Here is a 26,250-nt window from a genome sequence, read left to right as displayed (position 1 = left end):
CTTTCTTCCACTCGAACCAGTGGATGTTGCAGTCCAGCCTGATTCTGCCCAGTACACACTCAGTCCTCATGCAAACCAGTGGGAGCTGCAGCCTAGTCACAGTGACCCACAGTAGCCCCCACCAGGCCCGCCCCCTGTCCTGGTTCCCATGCTTGCCAGTATGTGTGGCAGACTAGTCCAGTCTGTCCCACATCCCATTTAGATCTCCTACATGTCAACAGGCTTTGAAGCCTAGTTCAACCCAACCAGCTCCACTATCCAGCCCACACACATGCTGTTGGGTGCAGTTCTGTCCAGCCACCCCTGCCCCAGTCCTGGTTTTCATGCTCTCTAGTGGGAGTGGTAACCCAAGAGGAAGGTGCCCACTATTTCCCTCCTGGGCCCACTCCGCATCATGCACTTTCCGGGTGGCTCTGGAGTTTAACTTTACAGATTAGCCACCAGTGCCAGCATCTGCTGTCTGATGCTGTGGCAAAGCCCAACCAACCCTCACCCGTTCTGCTTTATGTTTGCACCAGTAGGGACAGTCAACCAAGCCTGGCTCTTCCCTGATGTGGCTCACATGAGGCCCACAGGTGTTGTTGCTCTGCCCAATCTGGTCTGCCCCCATCCCAACTTATACTCTCCAGTGGGTGAGGTGTTCCAGCAGGGGGGCCTTCCACAATCCCCCTACTAGCTTTACTCCCTCCCTCCCTGGTTTCTACTAGTTGGACGCTGTGGCCCAGTCTGGCATGTTCCATCTCACTTCAACATTTACTAGTGGGTACTGTAGCCTGGCCCGACCCTGCCCACCCCCAATTCCAACTGGTAAGGGTTACAGTCTAACCCAGCCCAACGTGTACCCTATCCCAGCTGTAATGTGTACTACTATGTGTTGTGACCATACCTGGTCCAACCCACACTGTTCTGGTGCCTGGATTTGGCAGCAGATGATGTGAACTGGTTCAGCCTGGTCCGCCCCTGACCTATGCCAAATGTATGCCGGTGGGTACCTTTCCCTGGCCTGGTCTGGGCTGTTCCTTATCCTGCTTCTTGTGCTCATCTGCAGGGACTGTGTCCTGCCAGAGGAGTTGCCCAGGCTCCTCCATCAGAACCTCTCCCAAGGCCAGATCTCATGCATGTCGGTGGGTCCATGAGCCAGCCCTAATCAGTCCACCTCCTGTCCTAGCAGGGACAGTGGCCTTTCCTGACTGGCCTTCAACCCAATCTGTTTCTGACTGTTGGGTGTTTCACCCCAGTCAAGGCTCATCCATACCCAAACATAGCTCACACATGGCTCAGTAGGGACAGAGACCTAGCCTAGTCCATCCTACATCTACCCTGTTCCTCCAGAGCACCAAATGTTGCTGGAGTCTAGCCTGGCTTGGTGTGTTCAGTCCCAGTCCACACTTGTGCCAGGGGAGACTGCAGCCATTTACAGACCAGAACACAGCCTCCCACTCCAGTCCCTGCACTCTTCAGTGGGAACCCCAACCCAGCTGGGGTGTCTCCTTAGCTTTCCAACCGGGCCTATTCCCAGCCATAGATCACGTGCATGCCAGTGATTGCTCTGACCCAGCTTGACCTGTCTTGGCTTTTGCCTTAGATGCTGTGGCCTAGCGTCTATGGCTCATGCGGACCAATAGGTGTAAGAGCCTAGCTTGGCATGACCTGTGCTCCAGCCTGATTTCTATTTTTGCTTGTGAGCTAAGGTTTGCTCTGCCCTGCCCGGTCCACCCCCTTCCGTTACCAAGCCACACATTAGCCAGCCGTTGGAGCTACTTTGCCCAGCTTGTCTGACTCCCAGGCCTGGACCATGTGTTCACCAGTGGGAGAGCTATGACCGACCAGGGGAGTTTCCCAAGTTCCTCCACTTGACCCACTCCCAGACCCAGTTCTCATACATGCCAGTGGGTGTTAGGCCAGTGTCCGCCAATAGTCTGGCCTTCCATTTGGCCTTGTATGAGCTGGTGAACATTGCAGCCTGGCCCACCCCACACCCTATTTAGGATGCACATTCAGATGCTGCTGCCTTGACCAGCCCAGACTGTTGTCGGTTCCTTTACCTGTGAGTGATGGCAGGCTGCTTGGTCACACCTAGCTGAGTCTATCACCACCCCAACTCTTGAGCTAACCAGTGGGAATAGTATTCCCACATGGTTTGGCCCACACATCCCCCACAGAATCTACCCCCGGAAATGGTTCTCTTCTGTGCTGATTAATGTCATGGCTCTGCCTAATGTGACCCATCTTCTGATCCAACATTCTGTCAGGTACTAGGATCTGGCCCTGCTAGACAAGCCCCCAGCCTTAGCTTTTGTGTGGACTGGTGTGCAGTGGTCGGCATTGTTCAGTGATAACAGATTCTACACAGGACTCAAAGGAGACTGACCCAGTTGGACCCATAAAGATCATCTTGTCCAAACAACCAGGTCTCAGTACCCTCGTTTACCTTCAAAGGAAAAGTTACTCTGTTGTTGGGAGTCTTCAGGATTGATTTGCAACCCAGAAGCACAGTGGGCTCAACATGAAGGTACCCAGGCAGCAATTCATTCCCGCAAGACCCCAGAGCTTGGGGTTGTTGGCGGCGGGTGGGGTTTTGGCCTGCCCTGCTGTCCAGAATTCCTGTCAGTGTATTCACCAGGAAGGCAATAATCTCTGGAGATCGGGCAGGCCTGGGGACAGCTCACCGCATGTTTGCGGTGGCTGGAATCAGGGCTCCGAGCATGGAGTCCAAACCGGCCTGGGACCTGCCAACAGCCAACCCCCAATTTCTTTTTAAGGTTTGTTTTCTGATTTGAATGATAGAATACCAGAGAGAAGAGAAAGAAACAAGAGAGCCAGCATCTTCTGGTTCTTTTCACAAATGCCAAGAATCAAGTTCCATGTAGGTCTCCTATGAAGATAGCAAGAACTCAGGCACATGAGTCATTACCTGCTGTTTCCCACACTCATTAGCAAGAAGCTAGATTAAAAGCTATACTGAAAGCAGAGTTGCCTGGAGTGGGGTTGTGGTGGGAGGTATGTGAAAAACAGATGTTCTGAACAGTGAGTAGCTTGCTGTGCTGTAACACCATCCCAGTTGCTGTTAGTTGCTCAGTTTTCAGTTTGTGTTTGTCACTCGGCAGTTATACTATGCTCTGAAACATGTCTGTTATTCAGAATTAGTATGTGTGATGTAACATAGTCCTGAGATAGTGCATACTGCAAAGACACATTGGAATCCTGTTTTAGCCCTTCTCTGAACTGCTCCTGCTCCGTCCTGAGGTCCCCGTCGCTCTCCTGTGGGATGTCACTGCCCCTGTACCTGGTGGAGTTGCCAGGTTCTTGGCTCCCAGGTCTTTGTCTTTATTAGCTCCTGGCTAGTGTAGCATCTGATAACCTTCTGGTGAGTTTTTTGAAACCTTTATTTTTTTATTTTAGATGATGTTTACATGACTAGTCAGGGTGAGAAGGATCTAGGGTTAGGGAGAAGTGGGTATGATCATTGTTTCCAAGTTTTCTATTTCTTCCCATTTCTGGGGGTAAGGGAGGAATAAGGGGATAGGCCATACCCAGCCTCCCAGTCATCCCAGTACCCAAGGATGGAGAAAGGCCTAGTGGCTAAATCTTCACCTTGCGTCAGCTGGAATTCCATAGGGGTACCAGTTCTTTTCCTGGCTGCTCCTGGCACTTCCCTTCCAGCTCCATGCTTGTGGTCTGGAATAACAGTAGAGCACAGCTGAAATCCTTGGGTCCCTACACCCATGTGGGGAACCCAGAAGAAGTTCCTAGCTCTTGGCTTGAGATTGGCTCAGTTCCGGCCGTTGGTGGCCACTTAGGGGGTGAGCTAGTGGAAGGAAGATTTTTTTTTTTTCTGTGTCTCCTTCTCTCTGTATATCTGCCTCCCCAATAAAAATAAATAAATCTTTTTTTTAATGGCTTTTATTCAACCCTCCGGTTTGCATTGAGTAGTTGTAGAGGTCCAGGTGAAAAATTCAACTCAGTTCTAGTTTGTTAAGGCTTCACTGATTGTTAGCTTCCATCTAATTTTGCTAAAGAGTAGAGTACTTCTTGTAACCTTAATTTCCTGAAAAATGGAAAGATGTTTTGGTTAATTGGTTATGAGGTTTTTTTTTTTCTTTCCTCCCCTGGCCTGAATAGACAATGAACTTTCTTATGTGGATAATTTGCATCCTCCCAGGTCTTAAAATGCTGTTCTATTGTTTCTTAGCTTGCTTGTTTTTCTTTTGTGGGGCTTTTTTTTTTTTTTCCATTTCTCTAGAGAGTTACTACATATTGGAATCAGGAGAATATTAAAGGGGCCAGTTATGATATAGATCGATGAAATGAGGAATATGAGTAATTAACCCTCTGCACTACAGAATAACAAAAAAAGGAGAGGCAGAGAACCTTCTTGAATAAAAGGCAGGGTGATCAGAACTGCAGTGACACCTGTTGAGGACTTGTGGGAAATCCTGTTGATGGGGAGATCAGACTGGAGCGATTTGTAAGCCAAAGAGGTCTGATGGTCTGAGAAACTGGTGGGAATTTGTGTGTGTGTGCGTGTATAAGAGTTATTTATGGGCTCAGGGTGGTGCCCTAGCAGCTAAAGTCCTTGCCTTGCATCCACCAAGATCTTATATGGGCGCCGGTTCTAATCCCAGCGGCCCCGCTTCCCATCCAGTTCCCTGCTTGTGGCCTGGGAAAACAGTTGAGGATGGCCCAAAGCCTTGAGACCCTGCACCCACCTGGGAGACCTGGATGAAGCTCCTGACTCCTGGCTTCGGATTGGCACAACACTGGCCATTGTGGTCGCTTGGGGAGTCAATCAATGGACGAAAGATCTTCCTCTCTCTGCTCCTGTCTGTATATCTGATTTTGCGGTAAAAATAAATCTTTTTTTTTTTTTTAAAGTTGTTTATTTATTTGTATTTGAAAGGCAGATCTACAGAGAAGGCCAGAGCTGAGCTGATCCGAAGCCAGGAGCCAGGAGTTTCTTCCAGGTCTTCCACACAGGTTGCAGGGTCCCAAGGCTTTGGGCTGTCCTAGTGCTTTTCCAAGTCACAGGCAGGGAGCTGGATGGGAAGTGGTGCAGCAAGAACATAAACTGGCACCCATATGGGATGCCAGTGCTTAGAGGTAGAGGATTAGCCAGATGAGCCATTGCACTGGGCCCTTGGTGTGTTTTGCATTAACAAATGTGTAGGGATGACAGCATCAACTGTGATAAGCAAAGGGCGCTTTTGAGGTAAGAAGTGGTCAAGAGGATCGCTGGCAAGAGCTTGATTAGTGAAGACACTAATAATGTGACTCTCTCAGTCCTTGATGCTAGCTATGAGGTGTTGACTCTGTTGCTCCTTGGTGCTTGGCTGCAGTACCCCATTTCTTAATCACGAGTAAGAGCAGATCTCTGCACCGGAGGCTTTCTCTTCCCTCCTTAGCAGCCATCTCTGATGACAAGACCCAGGATGGGGATGGTCATGTTTCTGTCGTGTTTCAGTAGCACGTATGATCCATGTTTGCCTGTGCCCATTCGTATTGCTGTCTGTTGGGGACCTGCATGTGCCAGGTAGCATCCCAATAAGTTCCTGCCCTTCCTTCTCTGGTCAGCTTCCTTCCACAAGCTTTCCACTGCTCCTCACTCTGATACAGGCAAGGAAATATAAATAATTGTACCTGTATTATTTTCACAGTTTTGTATCTCTTTAGACCATAAATTGACGAAAAAAAAAAATTTGCAATCCTTTTTAAGCACCAAACTAATTTATGACCATAGAAGAAGTCAAGGTGAATTGCTGCAATTTTGTTGATAATTTTGCTCTTACAAATCTATAGCTTTTTCTTTTTGTCAAACACAGTAAAGTTACTGTCTTTGATCTCTTATTCTTTCGCTTTAAGATTTTCCCAGATGGTTCGTTCAAGGGCTAATATCTGTCCCATTCTTTTAAAATGGGTTCTATTTTTAATTTTTCAAAGATTTTATTTTCTTCAAATGAAAATGAGAGGTAAAAAACTCTGGTACTTCGGAAAATTATAAGCTAGGAAACTTTTTGTAGCACTGCCATTTCTAGATGGATTTGCCTGTGGCTTGCTGCCTGTATGGTATTTCTATGATTGAGAGTGCCCTCTTATGGTGGCACGAAGTAGCGCAGAAAGTGCTAGAATCTGCAAGTTTCTAAGCTTTTAAAACAGAGTTTCTGGGGTCAGCATGGTGCTGTAGTACCATAAGCTAGCACCAGCATCCCATATGGGTTCTACTTCATATCTCAATTGCTACACTTCTGATTGAGCTCCTTGCCTGTGGCTTGGGAATGGAGCTAAAGATGGCCCAAGTCTTTGGGCCCCTGCACCCATATGGGAGACCCAGAAGAAACTCCTGGCTGTTGGTTTCACATCAGCTCAGCTTCAAGTGTTGCAGCCATTTGGGGAGTGAGCCAGAAGGTGGAAGATCTTTTTCTCTCTTTCTCTCTTCCTCTTTAAAATCTGCCTTCCAAATAAAAATAAATACATCTGGGCCCAGCACAGTGGCCTAGCGTCTTAAGTCCTCACCTTGGATGCCCCGGAATCCCATGTGGGCGCCGGTTCTGGTCCCGGCAGCTCCACTTCCCATCCAGCTCCCTGCTTGTGGCCTGGGAAAGCATTCGAGGATGGCCCAATGCATTGGGACCCTGCACCCGTGTGGGAGACCCGGAAAAGGTTCCTGGTTCCCGGCATTGGATTGGCGCGCACCAGCCCGTTGCGGTCATTTGGGGAGTGAATCATCGGACGGAAGATCTTCCTCTCTGCCTCTCCTTCTCTCTGTATATGTGACTTTGTAATGAAAATAAATAAAATCTTAAAATAAATAAATACATCTGTTTAAAAAAAACAACAAAGAAACAGGAGTTGTGACACCGTAGGCCTGTCTGGTCTGTTGGTAGATGCATTCAGTATTCGTATCTGCAGCTTGGGAGGAGTTAAATTACCCAGTTAAATTGCCAGAATAACTTGGCAAAATATTCTGTGTTACAGGTGGAGCGACCTCCTTCTCCATTCTCCGTGGCCCCACAGGCTTCTCTCCCCCCGGTGCCACCACGACTTGACCTTCTGCATCCTCGAGTATCTGTTCCTTCAAGTACTTCTGGCCTTGGAACCACTTCGAAGGTAAAGCATTACCAATTTCTGCAGTTTGCTGATGCTTCATTGTGCATTAGCGGGTTTGATTGATTGTCTTCCTCTGTGCTTCCACAGACTGCCTCTGCCTCCCTGCACAAGGACAAACCACTGCCAATCCCTCCCACGCTTCGAGATCTTCCACCACCACCTCCTCCAGACCGGCCATACTCAGGGGCAGCAGAAACCCGACCTCAGAGACGCCCCCTGCCCTGTACCCCCAGTGATTGTCCATCCAGGGACAAACTGCCCCCTGTCCCCTCTGGCCGCCCTGGGGACTCTTGGCTGTCCCGGCCAATTCCCAAAGTGCCAGTGGCTGCCCCAAGCCCCAGTGACCCCTGGACAGGCAGAGAGTTAACCAACCGGCACTCACTCCCATTTTCATTGCCCTCACAAATGGAGCCCAGGGCAGATGTTTCCAGGCTTGGAAGCACATTCAGTCTGGATGTTTCCATGGTGAGTCTTACTTTGAAACTTTTTAGCCTGTTAAGGGAATATGTTTGCGTGGTATTTTATGTGTCTAAGTCTTATTGCTGGATTTTGCACAGAATCCATAGATAATATGAGGATAAAATGAAAGCTAAAAAGAAAAAAGTGTTTTTCTCAGTGTAGAAAGAGTGTAGGAATTCACTTGTAGTATTTTCATAAAGCACAGTTTCTATGGACTTTTTGAAGACCCATGTGGAACGTGATCCCTGTCCTCCAGAAGTGTGCGTGTTAGTGGAGTGGATAAGGCAGCTTCTAGATGCCCTATAAATGCTGTGAGTAATACGGATGTTTAGAAAAGAGAGATTACTTCCAGACTGAGCGATTGTGAAGGATTTATGGAGAGCAGCATCTAAAACTGAATTCTTCTTTGGAAAATGGATTCAGTGATTGCCCTTAAAATAGATCAGAGCTCCAACAGAGATGCATAAGGGGTACTGTGGAATGATGAATAGGTTCATTTGAGTAGAGCAGAAATATTATGAGTAGAAAAGGAGAAAGAATCAGAAGGGAGCTATATTGGGACACCTTGACTACTCCTTCCCAAAAAGAATCTGAAATTAGTTCATTGGGAATGAAGAAAATGATGACCAAAAGAGATTAATGTGGTTGTAGTATGCAAGTAGGTTAAGAGAGTGAAACAAGACAGGTTAGTGGCGTTTCCTCTAAGTTTGTAAGGAATCTGGAGCTTAGGAGATGGGCGAGGAATATTCTTTTATTGGTTCATTTGCACATTCACCAAAAAGTCTTACCTTCTTCACATTTGTATTCTAGTGGGAAGAAAACAGATGATAGAAAAATCTGTAGCCTTTCCACAATGATGAGTATCATGCAGGAACATATCTCAAAAGGGGGATGTTGTGGGGAGAGCTGGGTTTGGGCTGAGGAGCACACGGAGGACACGCATGTGTTTCTGAGCCAAGGCCTGAAGTGATAAAGCTGGTGGGCTGTGCTAATCCTGGGGAAGATGATCCAGAATGAGAATGGAGGGAGTCTGGGGGAGTCCATTTAAGGAGCATCTCAGGGGGTTGGTGTAAGTGCTGTAACTAAGCAAGAGGGCATTGGGCCTGTAGAACCCTAGAGACCATGGCAACAGACTAAGGAGCAGGTGGAACACAAAGTGAGAAATCAGACACACACTGAGGTGCAGAACCTGGTTACCCAGGGCTGTGTTAAATTAGAGAAGAGCCATTGATGGAGGAATTGGCCAGTGGAGGGTTGGAAGCTGAGAAAGCAGTGGGTGGGAAGGTGCTATGGCATGCCAAGGCGCTCACAGGAGTGTGTATGTCTTGGTTACACAGAAGGAGGAAGGTAACAGCTAAGTGGCAGTTGTGTGACAGGTAGTCTGCTTAGTGAGAGTGGCTCACCTGTGGCTTTGTGGTGGCATCAGTGGAGAGTGGCCATTTGGAGCTTTTTGGTAGACTAGGAGTAGTATTTGTATAGATAGCTAAACCAGAACGCTTGCTCCCCTGACTTTGTAGATCTGTCTCCCTAACTTTGCGTTTGAGTGCTCTTTAACACTTGGAGAGTTTGCCCTGTCAGATGTGCTGGGCCCTGGGTGTGGCACTGACAGGGATCTGAATCTGTGTGGTACCATTGTTTGCAGCAGGTTTAGTAGGAGGGAATCCTTGGCTATGGGACGGAGCTTCTTTTTCACCACTCCACTTTATTTTCCAGAATGTGAATAGCAGTCCCCTGGCAGGTCCAGAGTGTGAGCACCCCAAAATCAAACCGTCTTCGTCTGCCAATGCCATTTATTCTCTGGCTGCCAGGTATGGTATTCACACTGCATTACAGAGTGGAGTTAGTATTTCCTAACTACTTACAGGAAATTTAGAAAACCAAGGAGGACTGAAGAAGAAAACGAAAGTTAATCTGTAGTTACACCAAGTAGAAATAATTGTGTTTTGGAAGATTTTCTTCCATTCTTTTTTTTATGTACATATATGTAGATCTGTCTTGTTTAGGTGTGTCAATATTATTAATCTTTTCAAAGAAGCAATTTTGGTTGTTAGGGTTTTTATTTATCTTTATTTTATCTTTATTTACTTATTCTGTCTTCTTCTTCTTTTGAAAGATCCTTTTATTGGAAAGGCAGATTTACATAGAGAAGGAGAGATGGAAAGATTTTCTGTCTGCTGGTTCACTCCACAAGTGGCCATAATGGCTGGAGCTGAGGAGATCTGAAGCCAGGAGCTTCTAGTGGGGCTACCAATCAGGTGCAGGGTCCCAAGCATTTGGTCCATCTTCCTGGATGGGAAGTGGAGCAGCTGGGACATGGATCAACACTCATATGGGATCCTGGCGCTTGAGGGCTGAGGCTTAGCCTGCCATGCTACGACACTAGCCCCTACTTGCCTAATTTTTAAAGTTTTAGAGATTCTGTAGTTCTCCTTCTACCAACATTTTCTGACTAGTTCATGGTGAATTTGGAAATGTATACCATCTTTATTTCATAAGAGTACATTGGGCCTGGCATTATACATTTGAATTATGTCAGTGAGGTCAGATTTGTTCACCATGTTCAGATAACTAAGACGAGGTTGTTAAATTTATGTTGGTTTCTTTTTGCCTGAGTCTCCCATGTGGATGACAAGGGCCTAACTAATTTGGATTGTTGTCCACTTCGTCTTCTTTTTTTTTTTTTTTTAAGATTTATTTATTTTTATTGGAAAGTCAGATATACAGAGAGGAGAGACAGAGAGAAGGATCTTCCATCTGATGAATCACTCCCCAAGTGGCTGCAATGGTCAGAGTTGTACCAATCTGAAACCAGGAGCCAGGAGCTTCTGGGTCTCCCATGTGGGTGCAGGGTCCCAAGGCTTTAGGTCATCCTCGATCACTTTCCCAGGCCACAAGCAGGGAGCTGGAAGGGAAATGAAACAGCCAGGATATGAACCAGCATGCATGTGGGATTCTAGTGCATGCAAAGTGAGGACTGTAGCCACTAGGCTGCTGTGCCAGGCCCCCATTGTCTACTTCTTTCCCAAGTGCTTTAGGAGGGAACTGGATCAGAAACAGCATTTGGGACTCAAACCAGCATGGTGATAATGGAACATTGGCTTTACCTGCTGTGCCACACTGCTGGCCCTGATCCATCTCTTTAACAGTTATCCTTGAAATCACAATTCATCCCCTTTTCAATCAAAACCACTGAACACTTGCTGGGTATTTAGATTTTCCACAAGGGTGTCCTCTGGAGCTGCTTATTTCTTCCTGCTTTGCCACCTGGACTGCCCAAATCACTTTCCTGAGCATGAAAATGTGAGTGTGTGTTGTCTTCTCTCTGGATTCAGATTAATTTTGACTGAAGATACAAAGATTTTTTTACTTATTTGAAAGTCAAAATTAGAAGTGAGAGAGATTTTTCCATCCACTTGTTCATTCTGCAGATGGCCACAATGACCAAGGCTAACGTAGGTGGAAAGCAGGAGCCTGGAACTCCATCCAGATCTCCCATATGGGTGGCAGGGCCTAAATCCTTGGATCACATTCCACTTGTTCAGCACTAGCAGGAAACTCGTTGAAAGCGGAGCAGCTGAGACACAAACTGATTCCTATGTGGTGTTGTCCGTGCTGCAGGGAGCAACTGTACTTGCTGTACTGCAATGTGGGCTGCTTGTTTTAGTTTGCAATAGAAAATGTGTTTGGGGTCAGTGTGATGGCATATAAGGTAATCCTCTATCTACAGCATTAGCATCCCACATAGTGCTAACTCATGTCTTGGCTGCTACAGTTCTGATCCAGCTTCTTGCTTGTGGCCTGAGAAGGCAGTGCAGGGTAGCTCAAGTCCTTGGGCTGCTACACCCATGTGGTAACCCTAAAGTTCCTGGATCCTAACTTTGGACCAGACCAGCTCCGGCCATTGCGACCCTTTGGGGAGGGAACCAAGGGTTGGAAGGTTTCTGTCTCTTCTTTTCTTTCTGTAAAATCTGCTTTTCGAATAAAAAATGTCTTTAAAATATGTTTTTATTGGGTACAATATTCTGAAATGGAAGTGTTTTCTTTTAGCACCTTAAAATACCACTCAACACTATCTTGTGATGGCAACTCTCGGTGTCGATGTAATTCCTTTATGGGTAATGGTACTTTGCCTGTTTATAGGACTGCTTGAGGGGCGGAGTTCCTGGTTCCTAGCATTTTTATTATGATACTCTCATGTGATTTTCTCTATGTAACTGTACTTCAACAATTTCATTAAAAAATGGAATTGAAAGATTATTTGGGGACAGGCATGTGGTACATACAGCTGGTTAAACCTTCATCTGGGATGCCCACATTACATATCAGAGTTGGAATTGATCTTTTTGCCTATACTTTTTCTTTTTTACATTTTGGGGTTTTTTTAAAGAATGATTACATGATTGATCAGGGTGGGAAGGATCAAGGTTTAGGGAAAATTGGGTGAATTCATTGCTTCCAAATTTGCTGTTTCTTCTTGTTCCCGGGGGAAGGGGAAAAACAAAAGGGGAAGCCACTCATGACTTTCCACATGTCCCAGAACCCAAGGATGAGGAACAGCCACCTCGTATCAGCCCAGGGTCTCAATGTGTACATATTCTGAGGGTTCTGTCAAGTGGTTTGGATAGTTCTGAAATGCTGCTGATTTCACCAATCTGAAGATGATGTCACCTTCCCAGTATCCATTGGCTCCATTCACCGAGATTTTTTTGCTGTGACCATTGGGTAGTTGTCCAGTTTATTCTGTTCTTTTTCTTCTGCTATAGCACCAAATGTGCTGCCGTATTCTCCTTTTACAACAGGGCCTGTGTCCACTGTTCCTCTTTTTTCATTCAATAGGGCATGCTCTTACAGGCGAGTCCTAGTACCTGGGCCAGGTGACCCAAGTACCACCAGATCCCCCATCTCAAGGGCTCACAAAACCAACACCCACCTAGAAGGCGGACCCCAGGGCCCAGGATGGGAAATCCACACTCCACCATCCCTGGGGCTCAGGAATCCACACTCCACCATCCCTGGGGCTCAGGAATCCATCCCCAACCACACAGGTAGGCCCCAGGACCTGAGCCAAGCTACCCGAGCCCTGTTAGATCCCCCGTCCCTGGGACTCACAAACCCGGCCCCCACTGGGCCCAGGCTGGTATGACTGTCCTCACCCCAGTCCACAGTCTTACTGCGCGGCCTGGCCTAGTCTAGTCTGCCTTCTGTTCCAGCTCCTGTTGGTGGAGTGCTATCCAGCCCAACCTGATTGCTGTTCCAGTCTTAATGTGAACTGGCTGGTGTTTCAGCCCGATTTGGCTCCTCCTGCCCCCTGCCCTGGTTCTCAGATCTGTGAGTGTTATGTGCTGGTCTAGACTGCTCTATCCCCAGACTTGACCAATATGTATGCCAGCACGTACTATAACCTGGCCTGGTCTGGGCTGCTCCTTGCCTTGCTTTTTACACTCAACCTGCAAGGACTGCGCCCCAATGAAGGAGTTCCCCAAGCTCCTCCATCAAGTCTCCTAGTGGCAGTTCTCGCGCACACCAGTGGGACGTTGGCCCAAGTTGACTTTGTCCACCTCCTGTGATGGCAAGAACAATGGCCTTGCTCAACTGGTCAGACCCATTATGGTTCTTGTTGGTTGTTGCAGCCCAGCACTACCTGGTCCACGCCCAGACACAGCTTTCCCATAGTTCAGCAGGAGTCAAGACCTAGTCTGGCCTGTTCTACACCCAAACTGGCTCTCACAAGTACCAGTGGGGGCTGGAGTCAAGCCCAGTCTGTCGTTCTACCATCCCAGTGCACACCTGCACCGGTGCAGTCTGTAGCCATGTACAGCCATGCCTGCTGCCCTCAATCTTACTCTTGTTCTCACCAGTGGGAACCCCAACCCTGCTGGGGCGCCCCCTTAGCTCCCCAGCAAGGCTTGACCCCATCTGCATTTCTTGGGTGAGCAGCAGAGACTGCAGTTCCAGAGGGGTGAGCCCACATTGCCCCCCTACACAGATTCTGCTATCAGACCTACTTCTCTCACTCTTGTTCTCCCCTCCAAACCACTTTAGTGTCAGCCCCCTACTTACATACACATGTCATGGAGTTATCCATAGAAGTCCCTCAGCTGTGATTCGTAACCTGGACACCTATGCGATCCCATCATCCCCCTGTGAATCATAATGATGAGGGTGTGCCCCGGGTGGCCTGAGAGGCTTTGCCCAGCGCCTTTGGTGCCCGAGCCACTCGGCTACAGGTGACTGTGCGGGTCAAAAAAACCTAACCTCCAGGAGGGGGTGGTCCTGGAGGCCTGCTCAGCTTCCCTCCGCCAAGGGAGTCAGTGCTCAGCTGTACATACCTACGCCGGCTTCTTGCCTCTACTCTTTTTTAAATTTATTTATTTATTTTTATTAGAAAGGCAAACTTAGAGAAAGAAGGAGAGATGGAGGGAAAGATCCTCTCCACTAGTTCATTCCCCCAGTGGTGTGACAGCCAGGGCTGAGCTAATGCAAAGCCAGGAGCTTCCTCAGGGTCTCCCATGCAGGAGCAGGAGCCCAAGGCTTTGGGCCATTCTCCACTGATTTTCCAGGCCACAAACAGAAAGCTGAGCGGAAGTGGAGCAGCTGGGACACGAAGCGACACCAATATGGTGTTCCAGTACTTGTAAGGCAAGCATTTCATCTACTGAGCCATCACAGCAGGCCCTTTGCCTCTGGTTTTGATCCAGCTCCCTGCTAATGCACCTGGGAAGCAGTAGATGATGGCCCAAAATACTTGGGTTCTTCTGTGCCTGAGGGACACACAGAAAGTGTTCTGGACTCCTGGCTTCAGCCTGGCCCCCTCTTAGCTATTGAAGGCATTTAGAGAGTGAACCAGTGGATGGAGATACCTCTCTCTCTCTCTCTCTCTCTCTCCCTCTGACTCTTCCTGTTTCTGTTGCTCTGCTTTTCAAATAAATATAATCATTTTAAAGATACATATGCATTTTTAAAAAAACATTCTTTTTTTCATTTTCCAGTGATAATTGTAGTATAGACATAAAAGGAAAATGCTTTGTAATAGCATGTTTTGGTTTTATAGTTAGGAAAACTAAGCGCTAGTAAGTAGGAAGAGATCAGTAAATGCAAGAGAGTGTACTCCTTGTTGAGTATTTCAAAATGGAAAATTCTTCTCATGCATATGGATTTCTCATTGTATATGCTTCCCATGAACTTTCTGAAGACTTATGCATGAATTCCACAGCTTTTTGCATTAAAACAAATTTCTTATGTTTATTTTCAGATAAGGTTTTGTGTATTTGTTTAATGTTAAATGGTTAGAGACAGAGGTAGGAGAGGGACAGAGCTCATCCATGTAGAGGTTCGCTCTCCATATGTCCACAACAGTTGGGTCTGAGCCTGGCCAGAGCCAGGAGCCAGGAGCCAGAAGCCTCCAGGTGTGCCCCACATGGCAGATAGGGACTCAAGGACTTGCTCCTAACCAGCTTCCCACCAGGAGCATCAACAGGAAGCTAGATTGGAAACAGAGGAAGGGCTTGATCTTAGGACCCATCTGTTAGGCATATAGATTCCCCAAGCTGTGCTGCAACACATGCCCTTGAGCTTAGCTTTTCATTCCATTTTTTCCTGAACTTTTTGTAGTGCTTACAGTGTGTTAAAGAGAAGCAAGGAGAAACAATCAAATTCACACTCCAGAAAGCAGTTGTAGGTGTAGGTTTACCACACAGCTGAGTCTTTGTCTCTTCTCACGGGGAAGGTAGCGGGCAGTGTTCTGTTTCCAGACTTTTGCTTGAGACCTGGGGTTAGGTAGCACAGCAGGATTCCCCAAGGCAGAAGAGTTGGCATATACTACCATGTTATATTAGATTTCTTTATTTCAGATTTTTCTCATATAAAATAAGGTTAAACTGCTTACACTCCTAGGCAATATATGAGAAACCTTTTTACAATCAGTGTGTTATTTGAAGCCATACACAGATTATAGAATTGAAATTGATTACATATCTTGCCATGTCGTCACAGAGATAACTTGCTCACTTGTTTCCTCGTGATGAAAGAAAAACCTGGAGTATTAGCACCAGGCCTAGGCCTCATCTGTGAAACATTTGGAGAGTCAAACTAAGTGATAGCAGCCACCTGTCTTGGTGTGATTCATCGTAAACATGATCTTTAAATTTTTATTGGAAAGACTTATTTATTTTTTTTACTGCAAAAGCAGATCCACAGAGAGAAGGAGAAACAGAGAGGAAAATCTTCTATCTACTGGTTCACTCCCTAAATGGCTGCAGTGGCCAGAGCTGAGCCAATCTGAAGCCAGGAACTTTTTCCAAATCTCCCATGTAGGTGCAGGGAACCAAGTACTTGGGCCATCTTCTTCTGCTTTGCCTAGGTGCATTAGCAGGGAGCTAGATCAAAAATGGCTCTACCAGGACTTGAACCAACACCATATGGTACTGCAAATAGCAGCTTAACCCTCTGCACCACAACTCTCACCCCTAAAATGAGCTTTGGCTTACTGTACTTCTTCACTAACAAACTGTTATGAAATGATAGTTCCTTTGGTGGCTTGTATCTTGCACTGTCAGATTGGAACTGTGGGGCAGGTGCTTGGCCTACTTGTAGGAAGCCTGCATGTAATATTGGAATGTCTGGGTTTGATTCTAGCTTGCTGTTCCTGATGTCCAGCTTTCTGTGAATGTAGATTCTGGGAGGCATTGGTGGCAGCTCAAGTAATTGGTTTCAGACCACAACCAGTTGAGAGAATTACTGGTCTCTGAGCTCCCAACTTTGGTCTCCAACCCCACCTTACCCACCCACCAGCTGTTGGGGGTTGTGCCAGTGGATGGGAGTGTACACACTGTGTCTCTCTCGTAGATAGATAGATAGATAGATAGATAGATAGATAGATAGATAGATAGATAGCTATAAAGATGTGTCTCTTGGTAAAGCCAGTTATTTCATACTTGAAAGTTTTTTAGCTTATTAATTATTTTCCTCGCTATCTCTCTTCACCTACTAGACCTCTCCCTGTGCCCAAACGGCCACCTGGGGAACAGTGTGAGAGTGAGGAGGATGCGGAGTATATGACTCCCTCCTCCAGGCCTGTAGGCCTTCCGAAGCCAGAGCCGAAACGCACTTTGGAGGCAGCCCAGAGTTCACGGTAGGTTCACAATGACTGCTTTGGGACAGACTCCTTCATCTGGACAATTCAGTTGACATCCCTCACTTGCTTGTCCCGCTACCTACACAGAGTGATGTCCAGCCAGAAATTGAGCAGAACTCTAAGCCCTGATGTTTTCACCTTTCATAACTATAAGTTGTTCCAGTTAGGTTTTCTCAGAAATACAGTAACCTCAAAATCATAGCCATCCTGAGTCCCAATGAAACAGTTGAGGATATCTTGACAGTAGGATGCTGAACTCTCCTCCTACATTGTCCATACCTGCTACATGTCAGAAAACACTTCAATAGTGGCATGCTGGACTTAGGACTGTTCATGGAGCGGGGAGGGTAATTGGGGAGGGGACAGGAAATCCTGCCTGTGGAACTGTATCATAAAACAATAAAAAATAATTTTTTAAAAATTACACTCATGACAGTCAATCTCATGCCACTTTTTTTTAAGCTTTATTATTTTTATTGGAAAGTCAAATAATATATAGAGAGAAGGAAAAACAGAGAAAAAGATCTTTTATCTGCTAGTTCACTCCCCAAGTGACTGCAATGGCCGGTGCTGCGCCAAGACAAAGCCAGGAGCCTCTTCAGGTCTCCTGCACAGGTGCAGGGTCTCAAGGCTTTGGGCCATCCTCGACTGCTTTCCCAGGCCACAAGCGGGGAGCTGGATGGGAAGCGGGGCTGCTGGGATTTGAACCGGTGTCCGTATGGGATCCTGGCGCATGCAAGGCAAGGACTTTAGCCGCTAGGCTACCGTTCTGGGCCCCATGCTACTCTTCAGTGATAGTGGCAGGAAACCTTGATAGAACCAAGTACAATATGTGGGGTGGTGGAGCATGGGTCATACGGCTTTATTTCCAAAGATCCCTTATGCTCTTTTCCTTCTAACTCAGGACCTGCGATGGTGACCAGCAGATTGATAGCTGCACGTATGAAGCAATGTATAATATTCAATCCCAAGTGCCATCTGTTGCTGAGAACAGCACACTGAGTGAGTAGGCACTATGCCACTTCCAGAGCATTGATGTGCCTTCAGAAGGAGCCTATAATAAGAGCTTTAGGCTCACAAAAAAGACTTGATCCGAGCAGAACAATTCTTGTTAATATGTCTTTTTTGGCAAAATATCTATGATCCATGCTCAGAAAGACCCTCCTCTTTTCTATGCTCACCGCTTGTTACTTCTATGCTTGCTGGCTTCTGGGGCCGAGAGACCTTTTTGTCTTATATGGGCAGAACCTGTGATGCTGGCAGTTCCCCTTTATTCCCATCGCATTGATGAAATTCCTTCATGTGTGGGTGGTGAATGCTCAATTCCCATGTTAGCTAGCTAACTGAGTTGAAAGTTCAAGAAGCCTGCACATACAGGCCCCTTGGCCAGTCTTCTGAAGCAGAACACAGAGAGAAGTGTTGAATGAGTGTGCTCAAGTTTTTGGCATTGCTGATGCTTAACCTTGGCAGGAATAATCCTTGACATGTTCAGGAAAGAGCATTGCAGATCTTATTTTGTTTCTTTTCTCTCTGTCCACAAGGCCTCACAGTGTTTGGCTCACAGTTGACCTTTAGTAATGGCTGAATTAAAGATTGTGTGCCTATGTGAATGAGTGGGTACCACTGTGGTGAAATGGGGTAGGAGGTACAGTCTTGTCAAGTGAGGAAGCTGATGTGATAAGTTTTTCTCCAGGTGAAGGGTCCTTGGTGGCAGCCCCTGCCAACCCTGGTGCTGAGGAATCAGAAAATGAGGACGATGGGTACGACGTCCCCAAGCCACCTGTGCCAGCAGTACTGGCCCGCCGCACCCTCTCAGACATCTCCAACGCCAGCTCCTCCTTTGGCTGGTTATCTCTGGATGGTGACACCACAACAAGTGAGTTTCCATGCTGCATGGGGCCTGTCCTGATGACTGTGTGGTCTATAATTTATGCTGACACCGAGATGACCTTCCCATGCACGCTTAGGTCATGCAGTGAAGAAAGCCGCTCCTGGATCCTTTGCTAGGAAGGAAGTTCTCCTGAGTCAGACTTGAGGATTTTACCAAACTTAGAAATGAGGCTCTTCTTTAACCCAAGGCTCTTTGTGTAGTGGGCCTCTGCCCCACACCATCCTTTACTCATGGGCCCATCCCCCTGGAAAAGGAAGGATGGTGACTGGGAATGCACACAGCCTGGGGCCACAGCCAGCTCCTGTCAGGCCTTAATTGGGCCAAAAGCTGCTCCACTTGTTCCTGTGGCCACCTGGGAGGACAGCAGTCAGAGTTGTGTCCCTTTGGAACTTGAAGACAGCCCTCGAACAGCTGGGGAAAAGACCCAGGGCTCCCAGTGCCTTCGCAGGGGCAGTGCCCCTCTGGCCTCCTTACTGCGGCGTGGGCTTATGTCTCCTTTCCATCTCTTCCTTCTGGATGAGAGGCGTAGTGTGTCCTCTCCAAATTAAAAGTAATAACTAATCCAGATCTTCATGTGTGTGAAAACTTGCTGCGAAGTGTAAAGTGTGTGCATGTGTGTGGCTCATGGTAGCAACGATTACTATTACTGTTAGTAGAACAGGTGTGTGGTATGTTTAGAAAGTGTCCCTTGCTACGAAGAGGAGGAGGAGGAGACTGCTGAGACTCTTGAACCTGTACAATGTCTTAATATTATTTTTACCATTGTGTGAGGATTTTCCCTGAGATTTGCAAATATTGTCTTTTCTATTTCTTCTAGACTTCACTGAGGGTTCCCAGGTTCCAGAGCGGCCTCCTAAACCATTCCCCCGGAGAATCAACTCGGAACGGAAAGCAGGCAGCTGTCAGCAGGCTGGTGGAGCCATAGCCACTGCCGCCTCAGCCACCGCCTCACCTCAGCTCTCCAGTGAGATCGAGAACCTTATGAGCCAGGGCTACTCCTACCAGGACATTCAGAAAGCCTTGGTCATTGCCCACAACAATATTGAAATGGCCAAAAATATCCTCCGGGAGTTCGTGTCCATCTCCTCCCCTGCCCACGTGGCCACCTAGCACATAGCTCCACCACATGCTGCAGCTCTGGTGGGCGCATGACTGGGCGCTCCTCACTGAGGGGTGCCTGGAAGGGGAGAGGCTCTTCTGGAGACTTCCCTGTGAGGTCTTGCCTGCAGTGGGATATCCTGTCTGTGGTTCCAGGATTTCAACGCCACGGCATGGTTAGTGTGTCCGAGAATGCATTTGAAGGTGTCCTTCAGCCTCTCTCAGAGGGAGAGTGGATTTTCATTCTTGTGGCAGCCTACCTGGGGAATTGTCCGGAAAGCAGAACCAGTATGTGCTGTAAAGCCTAACTGAGGACTGAAGACTTTCTTGGGTTAAGGATGTGGCTGAGTGTCTGTCTGTCTGTCTCTTATTGTCTGTGGTTTGTGTATGTCCTGTGATTATGACTAATCTGCTGTGTGTGTTAATCCCAAGTGAGGAATTAGCACAAGTTAGGAAGGAATCTGTTAAAGACTTCCATCTACTGTGGTATTAAACCCAACCCTAGTGTGTGTTACAGCTTCAACACTCCCCTTTGGCTTAAATGGTCATGTGCATAGCTAAATTCTCATATTTTTAGAACACCCTCCCTCTGCCCTTTCCCCTATCAGCTCCTTCCTCTTCTAACTCCACTTCTTCCTCCTCCTCGTCCTCTTTGGTGTTCTGTCACCGGCAGCAGGCTTGCTGTGACCAGCCTTACTGAAGCCAGGCAGCTCATGGGGTGTTGTTGATTGCATGTGGTGGTGTCAGTTTATTTGGTAGCTTGGCAAGGGATGTATTGTTGCTGTGTCGTTAGTGTTTGATGCTAGCAGCTCATACTGGTCACTCCAAAGCGCTCTTCCATGGGAACGCTGGGTCTGTTCAGATATGTTTTCATGATCCTAATGACTTAATGACTGATTTGTGACAGAGGCCTTCACATACATTCCATGTGCTCCCCAGAAGCCATCTGAGGGAATCCGTTGCCTTGGTGCCAGGTGTGTATTCTGGTGTAGGTTGTGAGTCTTTCTACTTCACGGGAAGGGGAAGCCGTCTCCAGGATGCCAGATGCCACGAAGCTTTGAAGAAGCTTTATTCACATGCTGTTTAAATGCACAAACTAGACAAAAAGAGTATACCTATCCAGTTTTTCTTCCCAGTGAATTCATTTCAGCTTACTTATTTGATTGTCTGTCCCTTTCAACATGAGCCAGATTTCAGAAGTGGGTATTCCCCCTTTTAGAAAGGAAGCACCTACGCCCACTGCAGCACAGTGCCATGCCCTGTGTTAGCCCTTCCCCACCGCAGCCCCCTGCCTGTTCGGTTTCCTGTTGTGCCTGTGTCCCCAGGGCTGTAGCAGGTCACCTCCTTCTCTCCCCTGCAGGCTCTTTGTGAAGACTGGGCTTGGCATAGTGTGGAGCCGACATTCAGCAAAACACGATACCACAGTCACAGACAGGGTGGGTAAGGCTGGCAGGCTGGGTGACTGTAGCTTCACAGGAAAGACTCAATTCCAGTAGGAAGACGGGCCCTGTTCTTTTCAGCAGTGCTGAGTGGTCCCTCAAGTGCCATCCATCCTCTGTCCAGGTTCTTTGCTGCCATCCCTTGCTGTAGGTGACCGGCTCACAAAAGGCAGCCTGCCCTTTAACAGGCTGGCCTTCCTTGGGGTTTTTCAGTCCCCATAGAAACGAGCCTTTAGAACACAGCTGTGTCTCCAGTGATCCGCTCATGGCTTGAGCCCCTCCTAACTGTTCTGGTGTTCAGCTGCTCTCTGTCTTTCGGTTTTATCATCTGGCCTCAAAGCTGCTTATATTCTGGAGTGACCCATACAAGACTTCATATAGTTTTGTCATTTGCCATTGTTACCCAGTGTCTCCTCTGCACAGCAGAAGGCACTGTTGCCTGCCAGCCAGGCGTCCTGAAGCTGGACAGCAGGGGAAAGATGCCAGTCAAGAGAGGGGCAGAGTGCTGGGTCAGCCCCATAGCTGCTGTCCTAACAGAATACCTGGGCTTAGTGATGTTCCAGGGCATGGCACCAGCATGGACTGAGCTCTGGTGAGCGCCTTGTGGCAGGTGGTGGTGTGGTGTCAGGAGAGTGGCATGGGAGAAAGGAGGTCAGAAAGTGCAGAGAGAAGCCAGGCTTGCCTTGCTATGGTGCCCTGTTCATGAGGGCAAGCACAGCCACCTAAGAAGGTCCCTTCCAGGCGCTGCCACCTGACTCAGTCACACTGGGGACTGTGGGAGCCAGAGCCTCTACTTCCAGACATCGTGGCAGTGGCCAAGAGGAGACAAGGTCCAGTTGTCTGTTTGGTTTTCCAGTTAAAGGCCTGGACAGCCAGTCAGGAAAAAAAAAAAAGGACAGCCACTTCCAGATCTGGCCACACTGCACCTTTTCCTTCTGAGTAGATTTTGCCCACAAGCTGAAGATTTACTGTAAAGCATGGTCCCTGGTTGTCAAATGCTGCCTGTTGGGGTGCATCCACATCTTGTACCAAGTGTTGTCTATAGGCTGCAGACTGAGAGCAGTTTGACCTTTTTCCTTTGCACCCCCTGAGCCAGCCCTGAGCCAGGCCCCAGGGACCTGGGTGGCACCTGAGCACCTCTGAGGGATAGTGGCATGTCTGCAGCTATCCAGGGGTTAGAACTATTTTCTGTGGGGCTTCTCGGGCCTTAGGCAGGACATGCCTGAGATGTGGAAGCAGCCCCAAGAAGTTCCACATGGCTCTTGTGTTTAGCGAGTCCTCTGAGCTTGACCTTTTTCTATGATCCTTTGGCTAAGCACCAGGAGCCATCTCTTCAGCCCCCATTTGTAAAGAGATCATCAGTTCTTTGGCTCTGTTCTCGACACCGGCCTTGTCTCCCCTGCTTGCCCCTGCCCGCTCTCAGATTCACTTGGCTGTTGCACCCCACCTGTTTTCTACTCTGCGTATGACTTCCTGGATTCTTCCACAGTGCCCCTAGTTTCTGCTGTGCTCAGCAGCTCAGGACTTAACCTTTCCTGCTGCCCCCGTCCTCTTTCCTGAAGTGGGGGGACCTGCGGGCCCGGATGTGCCTCCCATCAGTGACACAGTAAACCCCGCAACATTTGTCAGTGTTCACTCACGTTGGTCTTGTTCTTGCACTGCTGCTCCAGCCCCACTCTGCCTTTAGCCATTTTCTCTCCTCCTTATACGTAGGCCCAGGCTGCCCAAGACCAGTGGGTGTATGAGTGTATTTTAGCTGTTTCATGGACCAAGTGTTTTTGAGTGGGGATTGCCATTCTTCTACCTAAAGTAATGATTTCCCCTAAGGAGAGTAAAATATGTTTTATGGTTACAGTCGACTTCCTTGCCAGCTGAAGGCCAGCTCTAGGTTCCCTCTACAGCACCATTACCAAGATCTTCTGTAGAGGTGGCATTGATGCAGTTTTCCTGCTATCTCCCAGCATGGAAGGCAGTAGATTCCGGCCTGCTGTCCAGGTTGGAAGTCTGTAACAGTAGGTTTGCTCATTCAACAGAAGGCTCCAGGAATGCCAGCTCTGTGCCCTTGTCTGCTGCCTTGGGCTGGTTGGCTGGTACTGGGGGATTGTCCGTGGGCTATCCCACACCTGGCTTTGGTCCTGAAATAGCATGCAGTTGGTAGTCACAGCTTTGATGTGGGCTCACGTGTCCAGACACAGCTGTCCTGGGTGAGACCAGGACTGTCCTTTTGACCATTTTTGTCTTTCAGTGGAGTCCCCATGGTGGCTGAGGGCATGCTGGCTTTGAGGTAAACAACAGGCAGTGACCATTGGAGCATCTGCCCACAGTTCCCATCCAGTCTAGTGCCTTCCTGAGCTGCTGGTGTCCTGCATTCTGAGACTTGTCACCGCCTCCCAAGTTCTTTGACAGTTGTTTTCCAATCCTTCACCCACCTTTGTAGCCAATTCTCTGTCCTCAAAAGGGACTGAAAGTGTGTGTGGTGAGGGGAGATGGAGGTCACATGTCTGTATGGCCTCATCTTCCCCAGCTGTTTGGCTTTCCAAGAGCCACATGGTAAACAGGTTGAGTTAGTCAGTTCTCATGGTGTCAACCTTTCCCTCCCAGAGCAGGGAGCTCACCAGTGCCCCAGCCAAGTCCGACACCATTCCTGACTCTACCAGACCTTAACACTTTGTGTGGTCTGTCTGAGGTGTTGAGGTACAGCGTGAAGCATTATTTTTATTGATTGGAGCTCGCCCTGCAGTAGCAGTCTTCCTTTGGGAATACTTGCAGTCAGTGTGTAGGGGCCAGTGGGCAGTGGAAGAAAGCTAAGACGGCACTTCCAATAACCCTGTCTAGGGATCCCCTACATGGAAAAAACAGAAACAGCTGAGCTGAAGGCAAGAGCAAGCCATCATAGGGTACACAGAGCCCAGGATGGGAAGTGCCAGTAGTACCTGGGAGGAGCTGGTGCTGCAGCTGACTGCCACTCAGTCCTTTGTCCTGATTCACAGCTTGGTAACAACATGGCCCCCAGATGGGCAACCCAGCCCTGAAGTCTACATGAGCCCCCCCAGGGGTCTGGCCCTGGCCAGCAAGCCTTACAGGAGGGCAATGGCCTACAGACTCCAGAGCTCCCCGGGGGGATCTCAGCCCTGGCCATCCAGCTGCTGTGGGCCTGCTTTGGTGATAGCGGGAAGGCCTGAGCCCCAGAAAGTTGCAGGCTTCCTTGTTCTGGTTGCCCTCTCTTGAGTCTGGAATTGGAGGCTTCTTGGCTCCTTCTGCAGGACTCCAGGAGCTGTGTCTCCCACCCCACCTCTGAAGGTCCCTTCCCCAGGCCTTGGCGCCAGGTGGCCGCCTTCACTCAGCCTCTGGGTCTTTGCTGACAGTTCTCATTCCCCCACCATCACTGCTCAGGGATTACAGGCTGGGGTGGTCCCCCAGCTGAAGGGAGTCCTGCCGTGTGTATGCCGGTCTAGTTGGCGAGGCCCCTGGAAATGTTGCCAGGAAGAATGTACGGGAGCTGGGCAGTTACTAGCTGGAAGTGAGATTCTAGGTCAGAAGAGAGTTTATACTAAGCACTCGAGACAGGTGGCCCATGTCTTCCATGTCCAGTTGATTTATTTTCAAACCTGTATTAAAATGTAATGCTTTCCTTTTGGGGTCTTTGAGATGTGCTTTCTGCTTGCCTGAACAATGCGATCTTATTTATCTTATCCTCGAGTCTGTCTAGAGTTGTAAGGCATTGCTTCCGGCTTTTTAAAACCACTGGAGTCATAGGGTACACACAAAAGCAGTCTGGCAGCCTGGAGACACACACTGAGCGAGATTCTGGAGGAAGAGCGCACGCTTCCCACTGCGCATGCATGTGTGTTTGCCATTCTGGCCTGGGCTCCCGCAGGAACCACAGGGGAGAGCAGTGCCTTGTGCTTTTGCAGGGTCCCAGGACCCCTGGGGTGGTTCTGAGAAGAGGTGCCGGGGCTTCTTGGTTCCAGAAAGTAGCACAAGTGAGGGGTGAGAAGAGCGAACCCTTCGCATTGCTCCAAGTCCTATGGAAAGCCGGGGGGGCGGGGCGGGCAGAGGAAGGCCATCTGTTGCCCACCGGAGCAGCTGTATGGGGTGCCTGCTGTGCTGCGGCCCCAGCACAGTGCCTGAGAAGAATGTGGCAAGCCACGCCTGTGTTCGTGCAGGGCTGTGGCTGCCAGCCAAGCTCACATCAACTACTGACTTGGCTGAGGGTCAGATGAGAGACATGAGCGGAATTCTGCCGCCTGGGCCCATCTTCCCGCCTGTGAGGCTCTCCCTGCTCCCTCGCCATCCTCCTTCTACCTAGTCCCTGAGCCCCGCAGAGCCAGAGACAGTGTCACCCAGTGGCTCCACACACAGGCCCTGCAGTAGGGCACCCTGGGTGCCTCCCTACCTCGGAGCCCTCCTGGCTGGGTGAGGGTGGCACTGCGCTCTCCCCCTGGAGAGCCACGAGGTAGTATCCCCTGGTTTGGTGACTGGGCTGTGAATGGAACAAGCCGGGCTTCCGGCTGAAACAGCTGCAAGCTGCCTCCTCTGGCTGCCTTCTCCCTGTGGGGACTGGAGATTTTTAACCTTATATATCTTTTTCCTTTATTCAAAACAAAACAATTTTTAGCACACTAAAAAAAAAAAGCCAAACTTTCTGTGCCTTTCTAAGGCAGCACTGCATCCCAGCTGCATTTCAGGACTTAATATGGAAATCCCTAAGTCTGTAATCCTCTACCTTGGGTGTCATCCATCCCTAGGGGCCAGGAGGGAACGCCTTGGGATGGGCAAGGTGTAGCCGCACCTGGGGCAGGTGCCGGCTTTTCCCTCTGCCATGGTGAGTTCTTAGAAGTTCTGGCCCCATCGTGGGGTGGGAAGGTGTGTTGGGATCTGGGTGGGTCCCAGTGAGAAGCTGAGTTCCCTAGTTGCCACATGGGACCCAGCCGCTGGAAGTCAGTGCGGGAGTTGGGGGTGAGGGACTCCCGAGGAGGAGAGGTGGTCTGTTTTTGTTCTTGCTGGATCCTGAGCCAACCTCGAGCTTCTGTCCACTCCTCCTGCATACCTAGCTGGGGTTTTCTTGGGAGGCTTCCCACCTCAGTGTCCAGCAGGGCACCCTGCAAGGTCTGTTCTGCCCTGGG

At 48.7% G+C, this 26,250-nt stretch overlaps 2 protein-coding genes across 4 annotated transcripts in view; both read left to right on the top strand.

Annotated features, from left to right (window-relative positions):
* Window positions 1-25,167, top strand: part of CBL (Cbl proto-oncogene) — a 111,491-nt gene extending 86,324 nt beyond the window's left edge. For all 3 annotated transcript variants that reach the window (XM_058663746.1, XM_058663745.1, XM_058663744.1), the window contains 7 exons: window positions 6,973-7,104; window positions 7,192-7,569; window positions 9,277-9,371; window positions 16,553-16,693; window positions 17,601-17,698; window positions 18,390-18,572; window positions 19,405-25,167. In XM_058663746.1, coding sequence (XP_058519729.1) covers window positions 6,973-7,104; window positions 7,192-7,569; window positions 9,277-9,371; window positions 16,553-16,693; window positions 17,601-17,698; window positions 18,390-18,572; window positions 19,405-19,697 — 1,320 coding nt within the window. In that variant the 3' untranslated portion in view covers window positions 19,698-25,167. The remainder of the gene's footprint in view (window positions 1-6,972; window positions 7,105-7,191; window positions 7,570-9,276; window positions 9,372-16,552; window positions 16,694-17,600; window positions 17,699-18,389; window positions 18,573-19,404) is intronic.
* The window catches only part of CWC15 (CWC15 spliceosome associated protein homolog), a 297,815-nt gene that overhangs the window by 86,355 nt on the left and 185,210 nt on the right, over window positions 1-26,250 (top strand). The window lies entirely within an intron of this gene.

This window comes from Ochotona princeps, chromosome 4 (assembly GCF_030435755.1).
Source record: "Ochotona princeps isolate mOchPri1 chromosome 4, mOchPri1.hap1, whole genome shotgun sequence".
Classification (NCBI taxonomy): Eukaryota; Metazoa; Chordata; class Mammalia; order Lagomorpha; family Ochotonidae; genus Ochotona; species Ochotona princeps.
The sequence above is the reverse complement of the archived record's forward strand: the minus strand, read 5'-3'. Positions and strand labels throughout refer to the sequence as shown.